This window comes from Stegostoma tigrinum, chromosome 18 (genome assembly GCF_030684315.1).
Source record: "Stegostoma tigrinum isolate sSteTig4 chromosome 18, sSteTig4.hap1, whole genome shotgun sequence".
NCBI lineage: Eukaryota > Metazoa > Chordata > Chondrichthyes > Orectolobiformes > Stegostomatidae > Stegostoma > Stegostoma tigrinum.
This window is the reverse complement of record NC_081371.1, coordinates 23821585-23839015: the sequence shown is the minus strand read 5'-3', so window position 1 is coordinate 23839015 and position 17431 is coordinate 23821585. Positions and strand designations below refer to the sequence as shown.

Genomic DNA, 17431 nt, shown 5'->3' with positions numbered 1-17431 from the left:
TGTTTCTGTACAACATTTGACAGCATGACAAAAAAGAAAAGATGATGATCTTCATTATTACCTAAATAGAACCATGCAATCTTCTGTAGGGAAACAAAACATCATGTTTCCAAAAATTTGAAATAAAAAACAAGTTCTGGAGAAATTTAGCAAGTCTGTTGAGATAGAAATGAAGTTCAGTTCAAGACTGATAACATTTCTTTGGAACTGATCCTTTAGCTCTCTTTCACAGGCATTCTTGCCAGTGTTATTACAGGCAGGCATAATTGCAACAGCATTGATTCATAAGGCCAAGATTAGATTTTTTTTTAAGCTATCTGATGCAAGTCACGGTAAGTGTGCTGAAAATTTTATGATTAGATATTTAAAAAGACCTCAATTCAATCAGAATTTTTGGTTCTTTCAACAAAATGGACTTATGGTGGGTGTGAGTGTTATGTAGACTAAGCAGAGGTTTTATTGGGCTTTGCCTGCCTTGTGACTTCATGGAATTATTCATTAAGGTCAAGAACTCCTAGAATCAAGGCTGCCTGAATATGTATTACTGTGTCCCAACCCAAGATGAGACTCTTCTGCTTCACAGGGGACAATGCCACAGATAGCGGTGGAGAGATTTGGGTCAGGGTGATGCTTGACTTGTTTGTGGAACAGTTCATCTAATTTGGTCACCTGCATTATTGTGTTATTATTATACCATTAAGGAAGACTCTGCAGAATCAACTGGGCTGGGACGGTCTGTAGCTAATGCTTATCTAACATCTGGGTCACATTAAGTGACTGATAGTTTCATTGCAATAGTGTCTTAGTGATTTTTAAGAATGGGATGGCTTGCAGCTTCCCTCAAAGTCAGCTATACATTATGAATCTGCAGTCAGAGTTGTACAGCAGAGAAACAGACCCTTTGGGCTAACTCGTCCTGAACTATAGACCTATTAGTGATGACCATTTTCCTTCTCTTAAGGAAAATAATAAATGAGGTGGGTTCAGAAAACAACTTTTCTTACTGCTAGCCAATAAATTATCAAAATTAATAGAATCAGTTTCACACCATATGAATTAATGCCTGTGTAAAAAATATGTTCAAACTGCAGCAAGAGAATGCTAATGTCTTCTTGCACTCTTACATGCACTATTTTACAAAGGACCCATTGCCCAAATATCAATTAAGGGGATTCTGCAGAGTCAACTGGATTGGAATTGTATGACTGAGGTTCCTGACATAATGTTGATCCTGATTCAACATTGATCACAAACTACTGAAACAATCTGGATGTGAGGACCAATTGCAATTAGAATTAGAATCCCTACATTGTGGAAACAGGTCCTTCGGCCCAACAAGTCCACATCGAACCTCAGTGCATCCCACCCAGACCCAATCCCCCTATAACCCATCTAAGCTACACATCCTGAAAGCTACGGGCAATTTAGCATGACCAATCCACCTAACCTGCACATCTTTGGACTGTGGGAAGAAACCAGAGCACCTGGAGGAAACCCATGCAGGCACAGGGAGAATGTGCAAACTCCACACAGACAGACACCCAAAGCCAGAATCAAACCTGGGTCCCTGGTGCTGTGAGGCAGCAGTGCTAACCACTGTGCCACCGTGCCTCCCACAATATTTCCAAATTTGCTACTGACAAATCCTGGTGGGAACACAGGAGTAAGTGTGGTCACAAACAAGAGTATGAAAATCAGTGCTTGAAAACAATAAAGGCCTAAAGTATTTTTTGATGAGGAACAATGAAATTATAACACTTTCATGATCTAAAATGAATAGAAATGCTTGTAGGCCATTTCAAATAGATCAAATTATTAGACTTCAAGTAGGTAGCGACATTGATTTAACCTCGGCGTTTGTTCTACTACTATCAAGATTGCAGATACACTGGTCCACATCAAATCACCAAAGTGAATACTGCATTTCAAATGATCAAATGCAAAGTGGTAATAATGTAGCTTAGTTATATTCAATGTATGAACAATCACTTGGTGGAACAGAATTTGAGCATTGCTGAGAGAGATATGCTGCTGAATCTTTTCATCCTGTAACCTCAGGATAGATGCAAGACTGCCACATTTCAAAGGGGACCATAATTTATACTCAATGTGAATCGGGGTGTTGACTGGTTAGCAGATGGACTCAGTTTGGTCGAGGCATGGATTTCACCAGGAAACGTTGTTTAAATGATTAGGCATAATGCCTGGGCAGATCTGTTTTGTCTACAGAGAACAATGTCCTGCAGGTGAATACATGTAGCTTCTAGCAAGGCTAGGTAAGTCATGTTGCAGGCCAGACTACTCATCTTAAATCGGTTGTGAACAGTCTAATCTTGAAACACATGGTATTGCATAGCATGTGTTGACACCCAATTACAATAAGATCTCACGTTCAGAGATTTACATGTACAGGATGGTTGAGCACGGCCAGTACTTCGATTGTTATGAACAGCTAATGGGAGACGACGGCAAGATGGAAAGCTTTGATACCATGTATAGTACTATGAAGTATGTAATTAAAATGTGTGTATTATAAGTTATTGTAGATTTCTCTTCCTGAGAAAACAAAGGTGACTGACCCACTGATTATTTTCCTCCCCAAGGATGAATTAGAAAAGATTTTTGATAGATAAAGGAGTCTAGGATTATGTTGTGTCAAATAAGAAGATGGATTTGAAACCACAACCAAATCAGCCACAATCTTTTCAAATGGTGGAGCAAGCTTCAGGGGTTAAGTTGCTTACTCCACTCCTATATCAAGATATAATAACACATCATACAAATACTTACTAAAAGTTTTATTTTATTTTATGTACTCTTCAGCCTTAATGTTTCTCTCTATTTTCCCTGATTAGGGCAGATCCTCCACAACATTCTGATCAGATGCTCTTCTCTCATTTGTGATGAAGTTGTGTAAAGTAATTGTGAACTGGAAAGCCGGAAGCTAGAATTTGTTTGTAAAAAATGATGTGGGAAAAGGGTGTGTGGTTCCTTTAAGAGATAAAGCACTTTTCTCAGCTTAGAGATTTATACAGGGGAGAAAATGCCTCTGTATGTAGCTGAAGATGTACAGCCAGTTATAAAATTGAAACACTTAGGCAGTGAAGGAAATCTTAACCTATAATGGATTACCCTGGGAAATTCAGTCAGACTAAGGGTCCTATTTTACTGCCGTACTATTTAGAGGTGGTCATGGATAGTTTAGGCATCCAAAACTTTAAATCAAGTGCATACCATCCTGAATCCCAGGGAGCACTGGAAAGATGGCATCAGGCCCTAAAGAACATGCTGAAGGCGTATTGCCAGGATTACGCAAATGATTGGGTTAAAGGTAATCCCATTTATATTGTTTGCCTTTAGAGATGTCCCAAATGAATTGCCTCAGTTTACACCAGTTGAGTTGCTATTCAGACATGAAGTAAAACGGCCTTTAAAATTAAGTTGGTAGGTCTGAATTCACAGTTGGATTAAATATCTGAGGTGAGCGAGAGATGAAACAGAGGTGAATTAGTGAGATAACAACTGACGGTGGTACAGCATCTAATGACGCAAGAAACAGATAAGAAATCTAAAATTTGTACATTTGCCCATGGGGATAAAGGATAGGTGCTGTTACCAGTGGTAGGAGATCCCTTCAAAGCAAGGTTTAGTAGTCCTTACCAGATCGAGAAGAAGTTGAGTCAGGTGAATTATCTGGTAAAGATACCAAATAGTCAAAAACTTTGGAGGATATATGATGTGAATATGCTGAAAGGGACAGGGAACAGGGCAAACAGGTATACGTTACTGCCCCTCAGAGTGAGGAATCAAATCCAGGTGAGTTGTGGCAGGATTGACTAATATTGCTGCCTATATTGATGGCTTAGTGATCTTTAGCCATTCATGGAAAGATCGTATGGTGCCATTTTTGGGACTGAGCAGATTCCACCGGAACTTTGTACCAGACTTTAGAAGCCTGGTGGCACTGCTGATGGATTTGCTGAAAAGGAACGCGAAGTTTCAGTGAACAGTATAATGCTCGGAGGTAGTTAAGAATTGAAAAGCTATGTTAACCATCACACCAGTTTTAGCACCAGAAATTTCTTCACAACCTTTAAGGTTGCTGTTGACACCAGCTATGTAGGGGTTGGAACTATACTGATAGTGGAATTGAAAGGTCAACTGGTTACTTTTCAAAGAAACTCAATACCCACCTGAGAAAATACTTTACATTGAAAAAGAATTGTTGAGTTTGGTACTGGCCTTAACAACATTTTCATGTTTATGTTACAAACAATGATTCGGAGACAGCTGTGTATACAGACACAACCCTCTCACCTCTTCGGAAAGATTTAAGGACAAGAATTCAAGACTATTTCATTGGAGTCTTAATTTACAAGCTTTTAATTTACAGCTTGTACATGTTGGGGGGTGTAAAAATGTTACTGCAGATGCATTATCACGGGCTTAAAATAAAATCTGTAGATAACATACAACCAATACAATCCAATGTTATATATGTATGCAGAATTAGTATGAAACATATAACTTTAGATTACTAACCTATGTATCCCATGTTAATAGTGTTTAGATTTTTAAAAAAAGCCATCTTTTCATAATGATGGTTCAATTTTTCTTGGCGGGAGGTCTTATGAAGTTGTGTAGAGTAACCATGAATTGGAAGGCAGGAAGCTAGAATTTTTGTAAAAAGATGATAAGGGAAAGGAATGTGTGGCCCCTTTTTAGAGGTGAAGTGCTTTTGTATGCTGAGATATTTTACAGGGGGGAAAAGTGTCTGTATGCAGCTGAGGTCTAAAATTGAAACATGTATCAACTGGCTGTGTGTTTGGAAACTTTAGGCTTGTTTTGATGTTTTGGCAATTGGCTGGAATCACCCAATTAATTTAAACCAAGCACCTAGTGACTGAAAGCCAAACAAATTTAAATCTGAAGGTTTTGATAACCTCTGGCCAATGCTATTGTAAGAAAATTGATAGGTCATCCAAAGCATATAAGGGGAGGGTTTTTCAAACTAGGTGAGAGAGCGAAACACCATCTGAGAAAAGCATCTAGATCTCACAAGGAATTGCTAAGCTCTCTAAGGAAGTACCATTTAACTATAAAAGGTACCAAGACACGGCTGAAGGCACTATGGGGTATATCTGGGGAGAATCAAATTGGTTGAAAACCAGAAGTCCTGGATAAACTCAGCAGATCTAATCTGAGGAGATTCTAAGAGCACAATTATGTCAGGCTGATTAACCTGTAGGGCAGTGTTCCCAATTTTGGCATAAAAGCCCACATATTGGTAAGTAGAACTTGCAGGGCTGACTGGGCTGAGTTTCCCATCACCGGGATTGAAGTAAAATGTCCACTTGGTTTCATACCTTTCAGAAATTTTTACTGATTTTGTAACAACTTATTAGGCTATTTCCAATCAAGGGTGAACCACATTTTAATTCAATTAAAAAAAACACTTGGAATTAAAAGTCTGATGATGACCATCAAACTATTGTCAACTTCTGTGAAAACCCATTTGATTCATTTATATGGGTCTGGAATCACATACAAGCTAGACCAGGTAAACAGTAGATCAAAGCACCAAATGATGTAACATGTTTGTGTAAGTATGGTGGACTGTTACTTTTAGAGTACGATCATGATCTAACAATGATGTAATTGGTCATTTTCTAGGGATAAACAGAGTCTCTCTAACTTTGCTTCGACCTTTGGTTGTATAAAGTACTGATCTAGAGTTGCAACAATGGCTCAGTGGTTAGCTCTGTTGCCTTGCAGAGTCAGGGACCTGGGTTTGATTCTAGACTCAGGCAATTGCCTGTGTGGGTTTGCACCAGATGCTCTGGTTTCCTCCCACAGTCCAAAGATGTGAAAGATAGGCGGACTGGCCTTCTAAATTGTATGTAGTGACTAGGGATGTGCATATCAGAAGCAGTTGAGTCGCATTATGCTACAACGCTCAAGAACTGTTGTATCACTTTTAATGTTCAGTAATGTGGTCAGTATGAAGATTTGTCTTTGCATGTTACCAACTGAAATGTTGCAGCTTTGTTGAAAAGAAAGTGATTGGAGGAAATCAAACTCAACTAGGTTGAAGTAAAGCACTTGTCAGATTCTGAGATTGATCTATCACTATTTCTAAAGCAGCATGTCATTGTTTCGATGAGGATCTGGAAGCATGGAAATGGTACCTGTCAAACTGAAAATCAAGGATGAGAATCAAGCAAAATGTTGCAAGGCAAAATGACTGCCTTATGCAATCAGACCAAAGGTTGAGGCAAGGTTAGACAGCCTGTTGATCTCGCCAAATGACCAATGACATTATTACAGTACATGATTGGTCTCAAAGTGACACATTACCATATTTACACAAGCACACAACTAATTTTTTTAAAAACAACAACTGACAATATTTTAATTCCAGATTTTGTTTGTACTGAATTCAAAATCTGCTGTATGGGGATTCTAAGCATTCAGACCAATACCTGGGTCTGCAGTGAAAATGCCATTATGCTTCCACCACCTTCTCAAACTTCTTGTGCCCTCTTGTGACCTTCTTGTAAATCCCAGATCTACCCTATCACTTAGCAACAAACCCTTACCTTAGTGAACATCTGAACCCTGGGTTCCAGTGCTCCACCTGTCCATGACACAGGTTTGAGTACTGATGGTCCAACCTGCACAGGTCCGCTATTCTGCTTATATTCACAAAGAACAACCTCGGGCTATTCAGTCCCAGTTGCATTCACCTACCTGCCGAATGCTGCAAAGAAGAATCAGGCTCAAGCGCTCGCCATTACGAGCCAAGACCCCTGCTGGGATGATGAGCAATTCCCCTGATTGCTACCTACTTCATTACTGGCAAGGATTTTCCAGACTGTGAGAGTTTCTCCTTCCATAGCCAAAGGGAATGGAAGTCAGAAAAACAATTAAAAGGGTAAAATTTCATTATCCAAAAGTTGTAGTTCTACCAAAATGGTAGAAATTTTTAATCCCTGGTGACTCAATCCTGAAAGAGTATTGTTGCTGTTTTGCCAGAGTAAATTGTCACTTGAGTACATCTTAAATTTCAAATATATATTATTCTGCAATATCGTACACCCATCCATGACCTAGAAGCATAATCTACGCGAGTGAAGAGGTTGCACATTCTACTGTGTTATCCATTTTGTCATCGTGGGATTGTTTCAGAACATGTACTACCTTTTGAACATCCTGCTTAGACTTCTCTACTTTATCCTGCACTTTCTTCAGTTGTTCCGGATTTGCATTTGGATCAGCCTTGCAGTTTGATTCTCTGGATATTGCTATTTTCTCTTCTTTACAAGCTACATGATAGGCCTTCTTGGCAGCTTCCACCTCAAAAAAGCAGATCAAAAAGAAGTTGTTTCATTAATAACTAATTAAACATTTAAAAAAAACTTACAAGGTATGGCTCCTCAATTACCAAATGTAAATTGATGAGTCATAAAAAGATGCATTTGGCAAACATTAGTTCATAAATTGTAGTTCTGATCAATTTATATCTGACAATGAATAAAACTATGGCAACCACTTTTTATACATCATGTTTTAAGGAATTCTCAAATGGTTATCTTTTACAAGCTACAAGGAGAATTATATTGAAAACACAGCACAGAAATAAGGGCCGTCTTCCAATCTATTTACTTAATCTCATCCTATTTTGGTTTGTGAAACATTCTCTTCTAAGGAATTTTTCCCCTCCATTTTAGGGTGCATCCATACAATAAGCTCTAGTATTGGTGCAATGTGGTTTCACTTTGTACAGAAACTGCATTTAAAGTCAACACCAAATCTGACATTGGAGGTGCACTCGAGTCCTGCTGTTTGGATATCTTTCGGTCAGTTGTGATCTGGTGTACAGTGGATTCAGTTTTCTTCCCCTAAACTTGTAGAGGATGATTGCATGATAGCTCTCCCTCCCCTCTTCTAGCCAAAACAATGAACAGGAAACTTGCTGGGTTGTTCTCTTTCTTAAATTTTAACCTAATTTAAAAACAGTGTCACCTGGAGATAAATCAAATGATTCTTACTCTGTAACCAGGGTGGAGCAGAACAATCTTTGGATTTCTCTCCTTTTTGGGCTCCACTCAGAATCTAGAAGCTCACTTTGAATGGGTTGCTCAGAATGTAACTCTAAAGATTTATTTAATGCTAACATTTACCAGCCTAATTTTGACACATCATCTGTCATTCTGTACCTCCTTCAATTTTTTGGCCCAAGGTTTTTGTGCTTTACGGAATCCATCCTCTGCCTCCTTTGTTTCTTTGAAGTTTGCCATCATTTGCTTGTGGTATGCTTCCTTCTGCCAGTTCTTGACTTTTTCAAAGTCTTCATTCATCAATGCACACTTGACCTCTAGGTGCAACTCACTGACCTTTTCTGCTTCATTCGTTAATGCCACCCATGCTTTCTCTAAAGTTCCATACTGTGGTCCTGCAAATATCACATGTCAAAAGACAAAGGTTCAAGCACTTTTGTTAATTATATTGGTATTTCCTGAAATTCATGCATTCCACACTCAAATTCTATTAAATTTTAGCAAATGAAAGTTCTATTTCTATTAAAAATACAAAAAGACAGAATGATCTTAACAGAAATAACAAGAATAGAATCTGTACAAAAGACAATTCTACTTGGGCCTCTAATTGAGAGGAATCAGCTGATTGGATCAGTAAGATCAGCTCAGTATTTATGCTTTTTTTAAAATCACTTATAACTTTCAAAAAGTCTTTATTTTGGATTCATATTTTGTAGGTGCAACAGTGCATTGGTTCACCAAAGGAGGGCCCTGGAGTAATTAATAATGGTTTAACTGAGAGGGGTAAGTCAATGAGAGCAGAACTCAAGACTGTGTATGCCTCCTGGTCGGTGTAGGAAGTCAGGTACAGTTCTAGTCCCAGTGCCTGGGGCCAGAATGTGGGTTGAATATGTCTCCAACTACAGCTCCTGGAAGCCCATGTTTTGGAGCTGGAACAGCAGCTGGGGACTTGGAGCATGAGCGAGGCTGACAGTTGAGCTCTTTTCATTAAAGCATAGGGTCTATGTCTCAGCTTGTGAGTTTTCTTTCAGTTTTGCTTTGTTTTGGGTAGCTCCGTTAAACCCTTGATGAACATTGTTATGTACAACAATGCTCCTGAGAAGAGGAGAGTATACAGTATAAATCTAAATTAATTTAGATTAAAAGAGTTAGCAATCATCATGAATCAGAATGTGAGCTTATGTTTCAATGAGACACCGCTTCAGTAAAACCAAAATAAAGCACAGCATGATCAAATCCAGGTTTCAGTCTGGGATCTGACTTGTCTAGTAACATCAATCACAGCAACATCTCACCCTCTTTCCATAAGAAACTAGATTTTAAAATCAAAAACTGATTCAAGTACAATCTGAGAAGCCTTCCAATCTTATGCAGTTGGTGAAATATTTCAATTTCCAGTTAGTGAACAGCATTTTATTCTGGCAAATTTAATCTTGAACTAGAGTAAAGGATTATGTAAAACTGCAAAGTCTCAAATTCCCCAATTACTTGCATTGTTTTGATTGATTCCACATGAATATCACTGAATTTACTAACATAAATGAGTTTCAAATAACAAATGTGATCAATAAATTAATTGACAAAGCTTTAATTGACAATACAGTCCTCTCAGAAGCTTTAGACATGTGTAATCATAGGGTTTAAAACTCTAACTTTACCTTTCTCTAACAGCTGCTTCCACTTTTTGGCCCATTCTGAAAGTTGTTGTGCATAACTCTTCTCTATCCGAGCACGTTCATGGAGGCAAGTCATGAGGTCATTACAGAGTTTATGGCCATCATCGAAGCGCTTTACAGTACGCTTATAATTTCCAACCTACAAATATCAGGGAAAATTTATCAATAGTGTTTGCTACATAGTAAAAAATGCCAGTTAAAAGAAAAATTAAATGAATGTATTAACAGTTAGCAAAGTGGCAGCTTTGGCTCAATTGTAATACTCCTTTAATCAAAATGGACAGCATTCTCATCATAAAATGTATTAGCGAGTGGGTGCTGACAGTTGCATACACCATCTTTTGGACGCAATACCACATGGTGCTTTGACTGGGGGACATGGCAGCTCCAATGTTCCCAAGTTGAAGTTGTGTAGTAAGGGCATCTCCCTGGTGTTCTGCCAATATTTACCTCTCAAACTCTATCACTAAAATAAAGCAGATTATCCTTTTCAAAAAAAGGATATCATTGCTGTTTGTGGAACTTTGCTGCGCTCGAATTAGCTGCTGCTCAATGTAATAGTGCAACAGGATCTCTTTACTCAGAGAGTGGTGGGGCGTGGAATGCATTGCCGGAGAGAGTAATGGACTCTGCCTCATTAGGGGCATTTAAACTGCTATTAGATAGACATATGGACGATAGTCTTAAGGTAGGGATGGAGGTCAGATAGACCATAGGTTTAGAGTAAAAGTTCGGCACAACATCACGGGCTGAAGGGCCTGTACTGTGCTGTACTGTTCTATATGAGAGGGCTGTCAGGTCTTCATTCCATGACTTACTGAAAACACTAATTGCATTGATAATGTTTCTGAATGTCTACTTTGTTTTAAGGTACATGATTAAAAGTGTTCTGAATCTGGTAAATAATACATGATTACAAAGAAATAAATGGCAGAAATATTATTTCATAAAAACATTGTTTAAAATTCTAGTTTTATTGGTAACAAAATATTTACTGATTATAAGGTGAGGAGGTTTAAATTGGCTGCCCTCTTTCTAACACACATTTGTGACAACAAATACTTTTATTTCTTTTTAACACACAGCCTATCAGGCTTTAATTAAACACAGACCTTGTCAAACTAAGGAGCTAATTATAAGATTACCTTGAACAAAACAGAGCGAAAGTTTATTACTAACCTTGAGAAAAATAATGGAAGACGGCATACACAGAGGCAAAATGTTAGTAAGGTAAAAGGACACTTTCAGGAAGCTGGTATGGGCACGATGCATGGAATGTACTGTACGGTAAAACTCTGATTCTATACAGACACACAGGGTGAATAAATCTCGATAGTTTAAAACTCTTGAGTTGGGAGTTATATCTTTAGGAGTGTACAGTTTGTAGATATCTTTGGAGTTCTCAGCTAATGATTTTTCTCAAAACAGGAGTGAGAGAAAGAGAGTTTTATATTTCCAAGAATCTGGTACTGTTGGCTTCATCAGCTAGATAATTGCAACTCTTCATCTAAATACGTGCAACTAATCATACAAAACTGAAGCAAAGCAAGAGGCAATGTTAACTTAATTGTCTCATTTCACCCTCATTAGATAAGACAGTCACTGCCGTGCAATCATTTCATTTATTCCACATAGGTTTCCAGGACTTGCCTCAATTTGTAGACAGATGCTAAGTTCAATTGTTTTAAGTCCCTATTATTTATTTTTTTTAAGAAACCTGGAAAGGTTGGAATTTGGAAATTGAGAGTCACATTTACCATGATAACAAAATGATGTGGTAATGACAGCTAGGCCAACATTCATTGAACTTCTCTAATTGCCCTTAAGGTGGTGGTAGCAATGAGCTGCCTTCTTAAACCGCTGTAGTCCATGTGATGACGATATATCAACACTTAGCAAGGGAGTTCCAATATTTTGAGCCACGAACAATGAAGATGATACAGGTCCAAGTGAGGGAGGTGTTTGGAGTGGACGGAAACTTGCAGGTGGTGTTGCTCCTGTGTTTCTGATGCCCTTGTCCTTATAGATGGTCGTCGTTGTGAGTTTAGAAGTGCTGTCCGCAAAGCCATGGTGGTTTTCTGCAGTGCAATTTATAGATGGAACGGTGTGGCCACAGTGTAATTGGTGACAACAGGAATGGATGTAGTTCCAATCAAGCGAGAGCTTTCTCCTGATAGAATCATACCTCTTAAATGCTTTTGCAACTGCACTCAATCAGGCAAGTTGAAAGCATTCCATTACACTCATGACTTGAGCCATGTGACTTGTGGACAGACATCACAGATAGGAGGCAAGTTAGTCATCACACAAACCCTTGCCTCTGATCTGAGCTTGTCATCACAGTATTTATATGATTAGTTTAGTTCCTAGTCAATTGTAACCACTGAGAAAGTAGTAGATTCGGCCAAGTTAATGATCTTGAATGTAAAGGGGAGAAGATTAGATTCTTTCTTTTTGGAAATGGTCATTGCCTGTCACTTGAATGACATACATGTTAGTTTACACTTACCAGTCAAGTCTGGATATTGTCCAGGACTTGCTGCATTTGAGTATGGATAGCTTTAGTATCTGAGGAGTAGCAAATAGTGAACATTGTATAGACATAGCAGACAACTCTAGTTCCAACCTTACGATGGATGGAAAATCACTGATAAAGCAGTGAAGGATGTTTGGACCATAGGCACTACCATGAGGAGCACATAAAAACTGAAAGAACTGTGGATGCTGTAAATCAGGGACAAAAGCAAAGTTGCTGGAAAAGTTCAGCCGGTCTGGCAACATCTGTGAAGAAAAGAAATCAGAGTAAACATTTCAGGTCCGGTGACCCTTCCTCAGAACTGGACGCCTTGAAGCCGAGATATCTGACCTCTAACAAGACAACTATCTTCCTATGTGCTACGTGTGACTCCAACCAGTAGAGAATTTACCCTGATTCCTATCCATTCCAGTTTTCCAGGAGTCCTTGATGCTGCACTCTTTCAAATGCCTTGAAGTCAAGAATAGTCACTGTCACCTCACCTCTGGCATTCAAAGCTTTTATCTATATTTGAACCAAGGTTATAATAAGGTGAGGAGCTAAGTGGTCCTACCGAAACCCAAACTAATATCAGTGAGTGAGTTATTGTTGTAGCAATTCTGCATCGTAGATTTGACAGTGTTACCACTTTGCTAAACTGGAAAGGTAATTGGCTGGGTTGAATTTGTCTGCTTTTTTGCGGACAAAACATATTTGGGCAATTTTCCACATAGCTAGACTGATTGTTGTATTGATACATGCTGGTATAGGGCATGGCTGAATCCTAGAGCACAAGTCTTCAATACTATTGCCAGAATATTCTCAGGATCTACAGCCTTTACAGAATCCAGTGGTTTCCACCATTTCGTTGCAGGTGATATCAAGAAATGAGAAGTGGCTTGAGATGGGCATTTTTGATGTTGGAAACCTCAAGAGGCCATCAACACAACACCTCTGATTGAAGACGGATGTAAATGCTTCAGCTTTGTGTTTTATACTGACCTGCTGGGCTCCCCATAATTGAGGATGAGGATACTCATGGAGTCTTCTCTCCTTGCCAGTTGTTTTAATTGTTTGGTACTATTCACACCTCTTTGAGGGAAGACTGCAGAGTTAAGAGCCAAACGGCTTAGCGTGGATTTTTGCAATTACTTATGCTACTTGCTACAAAATAGTTGTGCATTTCATATGAATCCTATTAATCTGTGTCCAACAATTCCAGTTTTCTGACGCATTCTGATGTGATTCCTCAGTTTGACAGAAGGTGTTTCAAATTGACGAAAGAGAAAATTTATAGTGCTGGAAGAGATGAAGTCCTCAAAAGGACAAGGGCAACATTTTTCAGTTAAAGGGGAAGAGAAGAAAGAGTTGTCATTACAGTACTGGGGAAAAAGAAAGATGTGTTATTACACTGCTGGGTGCATCTGTAGGCTAGTGCGTCAATGATGCAAGATATTTTAATCAGCCTGTTGAGAGATGCTATTATAGGGACATGAACCCAGATTTCCTGGCTTAGAGACAAAGACGCTACCACTGAACTGCAAGATCCTTTTCAATGAAGGGAAAGAGGATGGGGAAAATTACCTTCAGATGCAAAATCTATACTCGAGTGACAACTGGGAATTATAAACAGCATAAAAGGCCAAGAAAACAAAGAATGGCTGAATTGTGCTCGAGAATTTTCTAGAATGCTTTCACCAAAAGAGGAAAGAGGCACTATTCCTCAGAGCGAGATGCAGCAAAGTGCATCAAATGGCTGTCAGAAATCACTAAAATAAGAGTGATCATAACAGCTCAAAGTTTAAGTGTTTTGTTGAAAAACACAAGAAGCAATTAAAATAAAAACACTTAATTAAAGAAGGAAAATTCCAGTGGGATGAGGATGAATACTGAGTAGGTAAATTTGAATTGAAATTAGGCAGGCTCACCTCAAGTTGACCATTAGACTTGCCTTTAAAAAGGAAATAGTTCAGGAACAGCTGTGGAACATTTCTGTTAAGGGGGAGAAAGACATTCCCTGACTTTACAGCACAGAATGAGGCCTTTGGCCCATCTTGCCCATGCCAGTCAAAAATATCTAACTACGTTAATCCCATTTTCAAGCTATTGGTCCACTGCTCTGGAGGCAACGGCAATGCAAGTGGATGTCTAAATACTTTTTAGATGTTATGATGCATTTTCGACTCGAGCACTCTTTCAGGCAAGAGTTACAGACTCTCACCACCTGTAAGGTGAAATAAATTTCTCTTCAACTCTCCTCTTGGCCTCTACCACTTAACTTATATCTATTCAAATTAAATAGTAACTCTAAAGTAAGGCAAAGCAAAACTAGAACATCCTGAAGAAAGCAAGAGTTAGAAGAGTAAGATTCAGCAGTACAAGCATATATATGAGATGTCATGTTGATAAAATAGCTAGAATCGGCCTGAATACATAAAGTTCAGAAGCAAAGTGAAATAGAAAATGACAGAAACAAAGAGAAAGTTTGAAAAGAGACTGATCGCTAATCCAAAAGAGAATCCAAAAGTCTTCATTGGTTATATATAAATTAAAAGGGTAACAAGTTGCAGCATGGAACTGATCAAGTATTTAAGAGGGGACCTTGCACGAAAGCCTGGGATTTGACTAAGGTACTGAGTATTTTGCATCAGCCTTTCAAGGAAAATGCTATTAATACCATTGCAATAAGAGGCCGTTGAGACTCAATGATACATGGAAGGAATTAGAAAGGCTGGCTATATTTCAAGGTGATAAGCCAGCAGAATCAGATAAGATGCAACAGAAGATGCTGAGGGAAGAAAAGAAGGATATTCTGCAGATACTGACTATAATCTTCCAAACTTCATTAGACGCAGGGGTGGTGCTAGAGGACTGGATAATTGCAAAGTATTACACCCTTGTTCAAAAAAGGGTGAGAGAATAAATCCAGCCACTACACAGGTAAATCAGAGAGAGAAAGCTTTTAGAAACAAATGATCTGAAGCAAAATTAAAAGTCACTTAGCCAGGTATGGATTAATTAAGGTGTTACCTCACATATTTATTAAAGGTAAATTGTGTTTAACAATGATGATTGAATTTTTTTGGATTAGTTAACTGCAAATGCTGATTAATGCATTATAGTTAACACCATGTACATCGACCCCTATTAAGCATTCGATAATGTGCCCCATTGTAACCATGCCAGCAAAGTTGGAATCCAAGAAACAAAAGAGACAGTTTCAGCATGATTACAAAGTTGGGATGAATGACAAGGTGCAAATGTTAACAACAGAGTTGTTTTTCAGACTGATTCTCCAAAGGTCAATGCAAAGAGCACTTTTGCTCCAAATTTATTGTTGACTATATATCAGTGTGTAGGGAACAATTCCAAAATTATTTGATGGTGCAAATTTTGGAAGCATGAGGAGTTGTGGAGGAGAACATTGATAAACTTCCAAGTTGACAGATTGACGGAATTGGTGCACATGTGGTGGATGAAATTTATTTTTAATGAGAAGAACATGGGGGGATAATATAGAAAAGGAAAATTCTAGAGGTGGTTCAGGACAGAAGACCTGAAGTGTATGTAAGCAAAAAGGTGAAGGAGGTACCAACAGGTTGGCAAAGTAATTAAGAAGGAATTCAGAATATTAGGCTTGATAAAAAGATGTATAAAGTACGAAAGCAAGTAAATCATAATGAGCCTTCATAAAACGGTCAGCCTCAACTGGATTATTGTGTACGAGGCTCTGTCTGTTAAAAAGATATGAAAGGAGAGGGTGCAAAAAAAATTTTGAGAATGGTTTCAGTGATGATGGACTTCAGTTACTTGATTAGAGAAACCAGGGTTGTTTACTTTGGAAAATAAAAGGTTGACAGGAGATCTATTAGAAGTGATTAAAAATCATGAAGGGTCCAGACTGAGAGTAGATAGAGTGAAAGTATTTATCAAAGTGTCTTTTAAACATTCAACTGCGCTCACATCCACCACTTCCTTAGGAAACAGAAAACAAGGTGTAGAGCTGGATGAAGACAGCAGGCCAGGCAGCATCAGAGGAGCAGGAAAGCTGACATTTCGGGTCTGGGCCCTCCTTCAGAAATTTCCACTTCCTTAGAAAGTTCATTCCACATGTGAACCAGCCTATGTATGAAAAATTTGCCCCTCACATCGTCTTTAAATCTCTCTACTCTCACCTTAAAAATATGCCCCTTGTCTTGAAATCCCTCAACCTTGATTTACTATCAACCCTATCAATACTCCCATTATTTTAGAAACTTCTGTAAAGGTTAGCCTTTAACCTCCTACACTGCAGTGAAAGAAGTCCCAACCAATCCAACCGTTCTTTGTAACTTGTACTTCCATATCTGCAATATCCTGGTAAATCTCTTCTGAACCCTTTCTAGTTTAATAATATCCTTCCTATATCTGGGCAACCAAAACTGGACGCACTTTTCCAGAAGATGACCTCACCAATGTCCTGTACAATCTAAACATGACTTCACAACTCCTATAAATGGGCAGCACAGTGGCTCAGTGGTTAGCACTGCAGCCTCACAGCTCCAGGGACCCAGGTTCGATTCGAGCCTTGGGCGACTGTCAGGGTGGAGCATGCACGTTCTCCCTGTGTCTGCATGGGTTTGTTCCGGGTGCTCCAGTTTCCTCCCACAGTCCAAAGATGTGCAGGCTAGGTGGATTGGCCATGCTAAATTGCCCGTAGTGTTCAGGGGTGTGTGGAATATAGGTGAATGGGTCTGGGTGGGATGCTTCAAGGGGTGGTGTGGGCTTGTTGGGCTGAATGGCTTGTTTCCACACTGTAGGGAATCTATCTAATCTAAATAATCAAAAGGATTCAGCAATGAAGACAGGTCTTTTTAACCATCCTGCCAACCTGTAACGTAAACTTCAAAGAATTACGTAACTGTGCCCACACATCCCTCTGTTCTAAAACACTTCCCAAGGCCCCACCATTAATTGTATAAGTCCTGCCCCTGTTTGCCATACCAAAATGCAATACCTCGTATTTATCCAGATTGAACTCCATCTGCCATTTTTCAACTCATTGACCCATTTGATCGAGGTCCCTTTGTAAACTTAGAAAACCTTCTTCACTCCCTACTATACCACTAATTTCAGGGCATCCGCAAACTTACTAACAATACCTTCCATATTCTCATCCAAATAATAAGTGACAAATGAAA

At 38.8% G+C, this 17431-nt stretch overlaps 1 protein-coding gene across 3 annotated transcripts in view; it reads right to left on the bottom strand.

The window, feature by feature from the left end:
* The window catches only part of LOC125460821 (protein kinase C and casein kinase substrate in neurons protein 2-like), a 98891-nt gene that overhangs the window by 24078 nt on the left and 57382 nt on the right, over positions 1 to 17431 (bottom strand). For all 3 annotated transcript variants that reach the window (XM_048548842.2, XM_048548844.2, XM_059652398.1), the window contains exons 3-5: positions 9719 to 9875; positions 8220 to 8455; positions 7201 to 7356 (exon numbers count right to left, since the gene is read on the bottom strand). In XM_048548842.2, coding sequence (XP_048404799.1) covers positions 7201 to 7356; positions 8220 to 8455; positions 9719 to 9875 — 549 coding nt within the window. The remainder of the gene's footprint in view (positions 1 to 7200; positions 7357 to 8219; positions 8456 to 9718; positions 9876 to 17431) is intronic.